Source organism: Salvelinus namaycush, chromosome 22, assembly GCF_016432855.1.
Source record: "Salvelinus namaycush isolate Seneca chromosome 22, SaNama_1.0, whole genome shotgun sequence".
Taxonomy (NCBI): domain Eukaryota; kingdom Metazoa; phylum Chordata; class Actinopteri; order Salmoniformes; family Salmonidae; genus Salvelinus; species Salvelinus namaycush.
The window spans coordinates 5,895,176-5,907,325 of NC_052328.1; the positions used below are offsets into that span (position 1 = coordinate 5,895,176).

At 46.6% G+C, this 12,150-nt stretch overlaps 1 protein-coding gene across 1 annotated transcript; it reads right to left on the reverse strand.

Moving 5' to 3' along the window:
* Positions 1-8,291: 8,291 nt before the first annotated feature.
* LOC120017482 (vicilin-like seed storage protein At2g18540) lies at positions 8,292-11,383 on the reverse strand. Its single transcript, XM_038960262.1, has 2 exons — positions 9,017-11,383; positions 8,292-8,871 (listed from the first exon to the last, which is right to left on the reverse strand). The coding sequence occupies exon 1, from the start codon at positions 11,296-11,298 to the stop codon at positions 9,625-9,627; it is 1,674 nt and encodes a 557-aa protein (XP_038816190.1). The 5' UTR covers positions 11,299-11,383; the 3' UTR covers positions 8,292-8,871; positions 9,017-9,624.
* Positions 11,384-12,150: the final 767 nt, after the last annotated feature.

A 12,150-nucleotide genomic window follows, 5' to 3' on the forward strand; every position in this document is an offset into this window, starting at 1 on the left:
AGGAGGCGGCAGACAAGGCTGTGTTGGAGATGCAGCGGGCGGACTTCATCGAGCCCTCAGACAGCCCCTGGGCGGCACCAGTCATCATGGTTCCGAAGAAGGGGGGCAAGCTGAGGTTGTGCGGACTACAGGCGGCTGAATGAGGTAACCAGGAAGGACTCATACCCCATACCACGTATTGATGAGTCGCTGGACCTGGTTAGGGGGTCCTCCTGGTTCTCCTCACTAGACCTCAGCAGTTGCTACTGGCAGGTGCCCCTCTCCCCAGAGGCCAGAGCCAAAACTGGGTTCTCCACTAACAGAGGACACTGGCAGTTCAAGGTCCTGTGCTTCGGCCTGTGCAACGCTCCAGCTACTTTTGAGCGTTTGATTGACAGGGTGCTGGATGGCATCCCCCGACAGCAGTGTCTGGTGTACCTTGATGACATCCTGGCCCATGGCAGCTCCTTCCAGTCAGCCCTGGTGGCGCAACGGCGTGTGCTGGAGCGGGTGGCTGCCGCAGGTCTGAAGCTCCACCCCGAGAAGTGCCACTTCATGAGGAGAGCGGTGTCCTTCTTGGGCCACCGAGTGGGGAAGGAGGGGATCAGCACCATGGAGGACAAGGTGGGGGGCTGTCCGAGACTGGCCCACCCCCACCGACCAGCGTCAGCTGAAGAGCTTCCTGGGCCTGGCCTCGTACTACAGGAGGTTTGTACAGGGCTTCTCAGGCGTCGCTGCTCCCCTGAACCGCCTGCTGCCGAAGGACAAGGCTTTCACTTGGACAGTGGAGTGTGAGGAGGCCTTCAACACCCTCAAACGTGCACTGATCGAGGCCCCCGTGCTCGCCCCCCCTGACCTCACCTTGCCCTTTATCCTGGACACAGACGCGAGCAATGTGGGCATGGGTGGGTGTTATGGGATTTTTATGAATAAATGACTAAAATATGTATACATTTGACTTAGATGTTACTGTATGAATGAAACTTATTATAATCATAATGCTGAATGTAATATGTTCCTTGTTAAAAAGAATGGGTTTATCTTCAGACAGGCTTGAATGATGTATCTACCCAGGGAGGGGAAAGACCTTGGGTTGGTTGCAGATAGTTTAACAGGTGGCAGACAGTAATGAGAACGCTAACTATACTGCCATTGTATCCGAGAGGAGGATGGACATTAAAACCTATGACATCATCTTAATTATATAACCTGATGTAAAATGTATTATGATCAGTACTCTCGAGAATAAACGCTATTGATTGATTGATTTTAAGACTGGTTTCTGTCCATTTTAGGCTGATAAGTATCTTACAAATTCTTATGTATGGGCAGAGTGTTTTAATTGAATTGGTTGATAAACATAGGAATTAAATTCCTTTAACAGTGGGGTGCTGGCCCAGGTGGGGCCAGAGGGGGAGAGAGTGGTGGCGTACTTCAGCAAAACATTTGACAAACATGAGCGCCGCTACTGTGTCACCCGGCGGGAGCTCTTGGCTGTTGCGGCTTCCGTAAAACACTTCAAGTACTACCTGGGTGGCCTGCCCTTTACTGTAAGGACTGACCACTCTGCTCTCCAGTGGCTCATGTCTTTCAGAGAGCCAGAGGGGCAGGTGACACGCTGGTTGGAGGAGCTTCAGCCGTATGACTTTACAGTGGTGCACAGGGCAGGGGCACGCCACTCCAACGCCCTGTACTGTAGACGGCTGCCGCCACTGTGAGCGGAGAGAGGGACGGGAGAGAGAGCTGTGTGCAGAGGAGGGGGTCTGTGCCACAGTGTGTCGGGCGAGCGGGCCTGTCTGCTGTGAGCTGCAGACTGTCGACGTGGCTGAATGGGGGCAGCAGCAGGGACGGGACACAGACCTACAGCCAGTGTTAGTGTGGGTAGAGGCGCAGGTGAGGCCACCTTGGGAAGAGGTTACAGCGCTCTTACTCGTGACCAAATGGTAGTGGTCAAAGTTTGAGCGACTGCTGCTGACTGATGGCGTGCTACAGCGGGCATGGAAGGAGTCAGCTACGGGAGAGGAGAGGTGGCAGGTGGTGGTTCCAAAAGCATTGCGGGAGGCTGTGCTCCAGAGTACTCATGGGGGGGTGGGGACTGGACACTTTGGGGTCACAAAAACACTGCGCTGCCTCCGTCAGGGCTTTTACTGGGGGCAGCACAAGAGGGATGTGGAAGACTTTTGCCGCCGCTGTGATAACTGCACAGCGAGAAAGGGCCCCCCAGGCCGCTCTCATGCTCAGCTCCAACAGTTCCCAGTGGGGGGTCCCATGGAGAGGGTGGGAGTGGATGTAGTTGGGCCGTTCCCCACCACAGACAGTGGAAACCGCTGGGTGCTCACGGCCATGGACTATTTCACAAAATGGCCCGAGGCCTATGCTCTGCCTGACCAGGAGTCAGAGACCATCGTCAACGCCCTGACGGCGAGGATGTTCAGCAGGTTTGGAGCTGCAGAGTCCATCCACAGTGACCAAGGCAGAAACTTTGAGTCCTGTGTGTTTACCACCATGTGTGAGAGGCTGGGTATGCACAAAACCCGCACTACTCCTCTCCATCCTCTCCATCCAAGTGATGGCCTTGTGGAGCGCTTCAACAAAACGCTTGGACAGCAGCTGGCCATCGTCTCTGCCAAACACCATTGTGACTGGGACAAGCACCTGCCTATGGTCCTCATGGCATGCCGCTCCGCCGTCCAAGACTCCACCTCCTGCACGCCTGCCCTCCTCATGCTGAGGAGAGAGATCCGCACCCCTGCGGAGATGGCGTTTGGTCGGCCCCTGGATAGCCCTCATGTTCCCCCGGGGCCGGAGTATGCCCGGAGACTCCAGGACCGCCTGGAGACAGCCCACACCTTCGCCAGAGAGCAGGTGTGAGGCAGAAAAGGAACTATGACGTGCACACCCGGGGAAGGCACTTTGTGGCTGGGGAGCTGGTCTGGGTCTACAGCCCCCTAAGGAAAAAAGGCAGATGCCCCAAGTTGGACAGTCACTGGGTGGGACCCTGCAGCGTCCTGGAGAGGGTAGGGGAGGTTGTTTACCGTGTGCAGCTTCCTCCCAGGGGGAGAAAGGTGGCACTGCACCGGGACAGGTTAGCCCCATACAGAGGGGCCTCTGCTCCCCAAACCCCAGGGACCTCCACAATTCCCCTCTCTGGCAATGACATTCTCCAGGCACCCACCCCCAGGTGCCGCAGACAAGACTCCAGACAGCCCACTCCCCCTGTCTCCCTCCCTGTGTCACTGCGTGGTTCCCCGGAGCCACGGACTGTATTCCCTGTTCCCGCTTCCTTGTCCCCCATATCCCTTCCTTCATCCCCTGGGTCTCAGAGGGGCAGCCCCCTGCCACGGATGGAGCCCCGTTTCACATCTGGACACTCCACGACCATCACGGCCAGGCAGGCAAAGGAGACCTCCGGGTTGCTTCAGAGACTTTGTTATCTTTCGTTTATTTGGCGTGGGCTACGGCCAAACAGTAGCCTGTGTAAAGTTGGGTTAATAAACCGTCAATTCGTAAACTCAACCCTCTGTCTGAACAATTGTTCCTTTATGATCTAGTCAGGTCATTATAGTATGGAACTGCTGAAAGATAGCAGCTTGATCAATGCACGTTTCCTACAGGCAGCACACTCTTTGGCTAACGTCCATAGCTAGTTTACCTTGGTCATTGAATCGCTTGTCCACACGGTAAGAAATATATTTCACACAGGTTGACTCTTCGACGTGTGAGATATGCTTATTGACCTCTTCAATTGTTTCAAAGACAGCTTCGTCGCTCTTTTTTGTTTATAATCTGCTACCAATGCATATAAACAGTCATATAAACATTCAAAAAATGTCGCTAGCTAAACTAAAGCGGTAATGTTTGCGATTATTTAATTGGTTCACGTGACCCGCCTTCTTCAAATTGTGGTTTCTCATTGATGTAACGCAAGATCCGTCACTAAAATGGAAACAAACGATTGGCTTCTATTCGAAACTAATCAACCATTTTCTTACACGTTATTAGATTGCGACTCAACCACGTTGAGGACAACAGACGCTTGACGGTACCGAATTTAAAATCTTTTTGTAGCAATTTTCGTCAATGTTTCAACAGAATACAATCCGGGTTACAAATCGTATATTTTGCCACTGGCATAGAAGTTATACTTTGTCGAGATCATGGACTCAGTTATCAAGGACAAGACTACTGCACGTACAACCGCTTGCATCAAGGACCAGTCAATGGTCCTCTTCACAGTCAAGACACAGCAGTGGTCCGATTTAGCCAGTTGCTTTCAGGCAGTATCGAAGAGATGTACCTCTAGATAAACAATTCTCTACCACAAATCACGTCTGCAGCGATTCCATTGGGAAGATTCAGTCAAAGCATTACCATTTGGTTTACACATGCAAGGTAATGGATGAGATTTTAAATGGAAGATCAGTTCTATTTCACATCATGTATCTACAGTGACAGTCATAGCATGATTTGGCAATCAAGATTTGGTTGGTGAGGTGATCAAAACACTGGTACTCAGGGCCCGTATCCACAAAACATCTCAGAGTAGGAGTGTGATGGATTTTTATTTGTATTTAACTTTTATTTAACTAGGTAAGTCAGTTAAGAACAAATTCTTATTTACAATGACAGCCTAGGGTCAGTGGCCAAAGCCCGCGAACAGGAATATTCCAAGTTTAGACAGATGGCCAAAGCCCGCGAACAGGAATATTCCAAGTTTAGACAGAAGGGGGGAGTCAGATCGCTATGATCGCCAGGAACTTTACTTTTGGTGTCTATTTTTAATTGTTGCGCTACTGGTGCTGCCTGTTGATGTTAGGTAGGCAGCTACAGTAGCTGAATGATGTTAACATATTCGGGTTTTGTTTCATTACATGTATTTTATTTCATCTGGGTGCTTGTGTCACCTACTAACACCCTGGTACTACCCGTAGCTCCCGTTCTCCTCAGTCCGAGAAAACAGTGAGACAAAGGTATGTGTTGCTGATTACTCCTTTGTAGAAGTCCATAACGTGAAATAAATAAAACATCCCAAGGTTAATGCTGTATATATTGTTATAAGGGAGTGTGAGACTATTGAAACATGTACCTTTCAGAGTTTTATTGTTGTTATTAATATAGTTGACAGAGTGCTAAAAGTGCTGCTGTTGCTAGCTAGCATGCCTTTCTGTGATGCAGACGGTTAGATGAGCTGGTGCTGGCGTTGCATTATGGGAGATGTAGTTTGGTCCTTTACGGTATGAATGGAATAGAGGCGATTTCACACGTTGTAACTTGTTTATGTTGCAGTGTTTTTGTACATGAGTTGTTGTATTTTGGTACTGTCAACACTGAAAGCACCAAGCAATGTATTGGGGATGTGAGACAGGATATGTGTTTTACCTTTCTTCATGCTCCTGTGTAGAACAACTTGTCAGATGGTGCATTGGAGACTGATGTGTTCCTGTCCTGTCTTTTCACAATACTATTGCAGGTATGCTTCTATTGTCTAAGAATTAAGATGATACATTCTTTGTATTAAGGACTGGTTATTATTTTATAGTATACATTATGGCTTTATGTATGAGTGTGATTGTGTGAGTCCGAGAAAACACAGAGAGAAAGAACAGCTTGTCAGATGGTGCATTGGAGACTGATGTGTTCCTGTTCTGTCTTTTCACAATACTATTGCAGATCAACATAAAAGCCTAAAAGAGAGCCGTGGTGTCGCTCTTCATTTCTTGGTTCTCCTGTGGTACATAAGAGACCCGCTACATATATATATGTACATGTATGGTTGTCGTTATTGTGATGTGTGTTTTGTCCTATATTTATATATATATTGTAATGAAACAGGCAGGGAGCAGGTCTCGAACCCTCGACCTTCTAACCCGAAGTGCAGCACGCTATAGTGCAGCACGCTATCGTCCAGCACGCTCGTCCGGCAGAGTCGATTTCCGCGCTTATAAACCCAGGGTCTTTACAATATATATATATATATATATAAATAAATATAGGACAAAACACACATCACAATAACAATACATCACGCAAAGCAGCCACGACTGTCAGTAAGAGTGTCCATGATTGAATCTTTGAATGAAGAGATTGAGATAAAACTGTCCAGGTTGAGTGTTTATTTGCAGCTTGTTTCTGTCTCCTGCTGCAGCAAACTGAAAAGATCAGTTTAGCCTTTTAGATAATAATGAATACGATTATATGGATAGTTTATAAAGTTCAGATTCACCCTGACTCTTCTAATAAACTGTATCATTATTTGACTGTAAATGATCTGTATGCAGGTGTGCTCAACCAGGTCAACAAAGAGGATATCTAAGGTAGCCTATCATAAAGGTGTCCTAGTGACCTGCCCAGGATGTGAAAAACACCACATTATTGCTGACAACTTGGGTTGGTTGGTGGCCAAGTTAATGTTGGTCTGAACATTTTACATGCATGCATTCTACAGTCGTGGCCAAAGGTTTTGAGAATGACACAAATATTAATTTTCACAAAGTCTGCTGCCTCAGTTTGTATGATGGCAATTTGCATATACTCCAGAATGTTATGAAGAGTGATCAGATGAATTGCAAAGTCCCTCTTTGCCATGCAAATTAACTGAATCCCCCAAAAACATTTCCACTGCATTTCAGCCCTGCCACAAAAGGACCAGCTGACATGTCAGTGATTTTCACGTTAACACAGGTGTGAGTATTGACGAGGACAAGGCTGGAGATCACTCTGTTGTGCTGATTGAGTTCGAATAACAGACTGGAAGCTTCAAAAGGAGGGTGGTGCTTGGAATCATTGTTCTTCCTCTGTCGACCATGGTTACTTGCAAGGAAACACGTGCCGTCATCATTGCTTTGCACAAAAAGGGCTTCACAGGCAAGGATATTGCTGCCAGTAAGATTGCACCTAAATCAACCATTTATCGGATCATCAAGAACTTCAAGGAGAGCGGTTCAATTGTTGTGAAGAAGGCTTCAGGGCGCCCAAGAAAGTCCAGCAAGCGCCAGGACCGTCTCCTAAAGTTGATTCAGCTGCGGGATCGGGGCACCACCAGTGCAGAGCTTGCTCAGGAATGGCAGCAGGCAGGTGTGAGTGCATATGCACGAACAGTGAGGCGAAGACTTTTGGAGGATGGCCTGGTGTCAAGAAGGGCAGCAAAGAAGCCACTTCTCTCCAGGAAAAACATCAGGGACAGACTAATATTCTGCAAAAGGTACAGGGATTGGACTGCTGAGGACTGGGGTAAAGTCATTTTCTCTGATGAATCCCCTTTCCGATTGTTTGGGGAATACGGAAAAAAGCTTGTCCGGAGAAGACAAGGTGAGTGCTACCATCAGTCCTGTGTCATGCCAACACTAAAGCATCCTGAGACCAGTCATGTGTGGGGTTGCTTCTCAGCCAAGGGAATGGGCTCACTCACAATTTTGCCTAAGAGCACAGCCATGAATAAAGAATGGTACCAACACATCCTTCGAGAGCAACTTCTCCCAACCATCCAGGAACAGTTTGCTGACGAACAATACATTTTCCAGCATAATGGACCACCTTGCCATAAGGCAAAAGTGATAACTAAGTGGCTCGGGGAACAAAACATCGATATTTGGGGTCCATGGCCAGGAAACTCCCCAGACCTTAATCCCATTGAGAACTTGTGGTCAATCCTCAAGAGGCGGGTGGACAAACAAAAACCCACAAATTCTGACAAACTCCAAGCATTGATTATGCAAGAATGGGCTGCCATCAGTCAGGATGTGGCCCAGAAGTTAATTGACAGCATGCCAGGGCAGATTGCAGAGGTCTTGAAAAGAAGGGTCAACACTGCCACTATTGACTCTTTGCATCAACTTCATGTAATTGTCAATAAAAGTCTTTGACACTTATGAAATGCTTGTAATTATACTTCAGTATTCCATAGTAACATCTGACAAAAATATCTAAAGACACTGAAGCAGCAAACTTTGTGGAAATTAATATTTGTGTCATTCTCAGAACTTTTGGCCACAAGGATATGTATTATCCCTATTGATAGTGATTTGCACAGAAGAGAAATGGAACTGCAGTCATAAGTGAATCCCGTATTAATAGGCTGTAACGTTTGTGTGGACTAAAGGGCCCTACACACTTCACGCAAATGCAGCATCATTTTCTCACACAGTTGTAGGTACTTGAGTTTTGGAACAAACTATATACGATGCTCCTTCGCTCTGTTTGCATGAAGTGTGTAGCCTCCTTAAGACGAGTATTATTCCTGAATATTTTTATTTATTATTCATGTTTTTTTCCCTACAGGAACATTGAGGAAATCCTTGCAGCGAAAGGGGAGAAAGTGAAGAGGGTAGAAGAAGAGGCGGCCTTCGAGATTGTTATAGATGAGTCCGGCAAGGATACAACACAGACTGCTCAAGATGCAAAGAAACCTTCACCAGAGTCTGATGACTCAGGGAAATCATGACTAACTCTCTGTGGGTGTGTGTGCGCGCATACATGCATTTGTCGATGGACTGATCACAACAAGGACACCATTCTCTATGAGGGAGAAATAGCTATTACTAAGTAAATGCAACACTTCTTTTGATATTTCTATTTCCATATTGTTTTCATAAGATGTTGATCATTTCTTATCACACTATTTTATACCAACTGAACATTACTGCCAGAATATTCCTTGGGTTTACACCAATCTTACTACTACTGCACTGATCACAATCAAACAGAAAAGGCTGATGCGTGCAATTCATTTTTATTGTAAAGTTGTATGATATAAAGCAGGAAGAATTAACATCCAAAAGCCCATTTAGGGCCATGGCAAACTGCCTATCATAAACCCTCTTCCTCCATGGTGTCCTCCAGCAGCTCATGAAAGCAATGCTGTCAATCCACATGGAAGCAGAACATAGAGTGCTCCTGTAAAACAATTATATCCCATCAGGAATGAATCAAACAGTCATTGAACGAATGGGATTCACAGTAATACATTTGTCTGCGAATTGTCAATCATGAACCCCAGTTCTGGAGCCCCTATCCTCTCATCACAAGCCCAAGCACTTACCTCATCTGCTCTTCTGTGTTTTCCTCTTCCTGCCTCCCTCCCTTACATCCTTTCCTATTGATGCTTCAACAGATCTGTTTCTTTGGCTGCTCTTTTCATCTATCTCAGACTTGGAACAGGCTTGGAAAGAGGACAAAAGGAAACCAAAGCAACTTTAAAAGAGAAGTAGAAGAGGCAGACTTCAGTTATTTTTGACATGTCTGTTGGCTCTTTTTCCTGTGCTCTTGGTCTTCTCCTTTTCTGCTCATCCTTAGTTATTTAGATAGTTATTTTGGCCATATGTCCATCGGAATTTTAGTTCAATCTCCTCTCTTTTACTCTTATAAAATGTTTTCACCTCTGTTTATCTTGTGTTTTCCATTACTTTCTTTTGATCCACTCAGCTCTTTACTGCTAATCTCATTTACCTTTTATCCCATGGTCCTTCCTGATTCTGTCCATCAGAACTTGAATTCTGTATCTTCTACTGACCTCCTGATAAACCACTCTGGTCTCCCTTCCTCCTCTCTCATGTTTCCTCCTCTTCACCCTCATGCCTGGCTTCCTTATAATATTTTCCTCCTTTTGCTTATTTTCTCATTTTTTTTGTTAGTATTTTCTTTTGTCATCTACTCAAAAGTTGTCAATGCCTCGTCCGCCGCTTTCTTCTGCTTCTTCCTTGTTCTCCTCTTCGCAGACTGTGTGTGAGCGGTCTCTGGACGCTGCTCCCTCTCTTCCCTCCGCACAGAGGCGTCAGATGTAGACGCTGTGACCTCGTATGCCACCACCTGTTTTGCTCTCTGTGTCTGCCCTTTTTTCTGACACAGCGCACGCCTCTTTTCTCTTTCAATCTGTGCATTCCTCTCTTCTCTCTCATACAGTTTCTCCATCTCCATCTTGAACCTGGCCTCGTGATCTTTTATTCTTTGAAGCTCTGCTCTCTTCTTATCCTCGTCCCGTATCCTTGTCTGCCTTTTCTGTTCCTCCTTCTCTTGTTCCTGCTGTATCTTCAATCTCCTTTTCTGTTCCTCTTTCCTCCTCTTCTCTTCTTTCTCTCGTGCCTTTTGCTGCATCTCCAACACCTTCATTCTCTCCTTTTCCCTGTTCCTCTCCTCCTCCATCCTCTGTTTCTCAATCTTTTTCAACATCTCTGCCCTCTTTTTCTCCATCTTTTTCTCTTCCTCTGCCCTCTTTTTCTCTTCTTTTGCACGGGCCTTCTGTTGCATCTCCTGCTTCTTTCTTTCTTTTTTCTCTCTTTTTTTCTCTTGCTCTTGTCTCTTTTTCTCATGTTCGATCTTTAGTTTCATCTCTGCCTTCTCCCTTTTCCTCTGCTCCTCTAACTTGTTTTTTTCCATATTTTCTGTCCTTTTCCTTTCCTCCTCATTCAATTTCTTCTGTCTCTTTTCCCACTTTTTGAGCTCTTCGTCCCTGGCTTTTTCCTTCCTCCTTTCAATCTTCATCATCTCTTCATTTCTCTTAGCCTCGTCCTTGAAATATTTGATCCTGTCTGCGTAGCTCATGGCATTAAGTTCTTCTTTCCCTCGGCTTGCCATCATAGACAATGCAGTGGCGGTTGCATATCTCCCTTCCATTTTACCACTATCAATCTCCTTCCTGTCCCTCTCACCATAAGGTTCCCTGTGTAGACATCTCTGCTGTTGTCCACTCATGCTCTCCTCACTTTCACTACTCCCCTCCTGACTTGTGACCTCACTCACACTCTGAGACACATCATCCTCAGACGAGCACGAGGGAGTCACAGCCTTCTCAGTGATGACGCGGAGCGCCTTGATGTAGTCAGCTTCTGTGTTCACCCTGTGAGCGAGCGGGCACAGCTCCTCGTAAATGGACTTCCATGTGAGTGACTCCTCACAAACGTCGTCAGGCAGGTATAGATCAGATGATTGCCTCTTGAGCACATTCACAACCTCTGCCAGGTCCTGCTGGGTGTCCCCCTGAGTGTCCTCTTGGGCGGCCACTGGCGTGGCGTCTGGGCTGGCCGGGCGCTCGGGGGCTGTGGCAGGGGTATTGGATTGTTTTACTGCAGAGGAGCAGAAGGCCTCAGTGTCATCGTTCTTGTCATCGTTGTTTACCCTTTTCTTCAGAATCTCTTCCTTTCTCTTTTGGGCCATCCTCTCTTTCAGCTGTGCTTTATACATATTCGCAATTTCTGCGCCTCTCCGTTGAACTTCCTCAGACAATTCCTCAGGCGATGCAATCTCTGGCCTGTTGACCTCATCCTTAACCTTTTCCTGGCCAGTCAATGAGGATCTGGGGTGGACATGCGGATGGGTCTGTCTCATCCGGGCAGGAGGGCCGGAAGCCAGGGGGTGGGATGGGACAGCAAATCGGTGTGAAGCGTGTGGGTGTGACGTCTTGAACTGAGAAGGAGGCCATTTATCAGGGGAGGTGCAGCTCTGTGTGTCCAGAGGGGGAAAGATTGAGTGTTTCTTAGATGGGTCCTTCTGGGTGCCGGCAGCATGCTGGTCAGGCTCCGATTGGCTGTTGGCGAGGTACCTATGGAGGTTGTACCAGGGGAAAGCTGGCAGTGTCGGGGAGACGGGACAAAGAATGGAGGAGGTGGAGCGCTGCTTGATCACCCCTTTATCCACCCCAATCTGTATGATGACAGACACATTTGTATTACTTAAAAGCTTGATGGTGATTGTTATTACCATCTTAAAACAATTACATGTGTATGGGTAATAAATATCATAGAGAAAACATGTTTTATTACTGTATATTAGCCTATTAGGAAAATGAACTTTTGGAATCATTCCAATTCAGAAATTCTTCCATTCTTTTTCAACTTTTGTCTAAGAATGCAGATCTTCCTAAGAATACTACCAGTGCAGAATGCAGACCTTCTTAAGAATACTACCAGTGCAGAATGCAGACCTTCCTGAGAATACTACCAGTGCAGAATGCAGACCTTCCTCTGAATACTTCCAGTTTTCCGTTTTTTTCTTGCCTTCTTATTTCACTATTCTATCTATTTAGATCTCATTTCTGTGTATCAGGATTGGGAACATCTAAAGCAACTACAGTATATCTACTTATATGAAAGTCTGATTAAAGAAAACTGCTCTTGTTACCTCCTCCAAGAGTTGGTGCAGCCTAAATATTTCTCCATACAGCGCCTTAATCTCCCTCAT

What these genes read in the sequence shown, in the direction of transcription:
- LOC120017482 (XM_038960262.1), bottom strand. Translation starts at nt 11,298, where the DNA reads ATGAGACAGACCCATCCGCATGTCCACCCCAGATCCTCATTGACTGGC.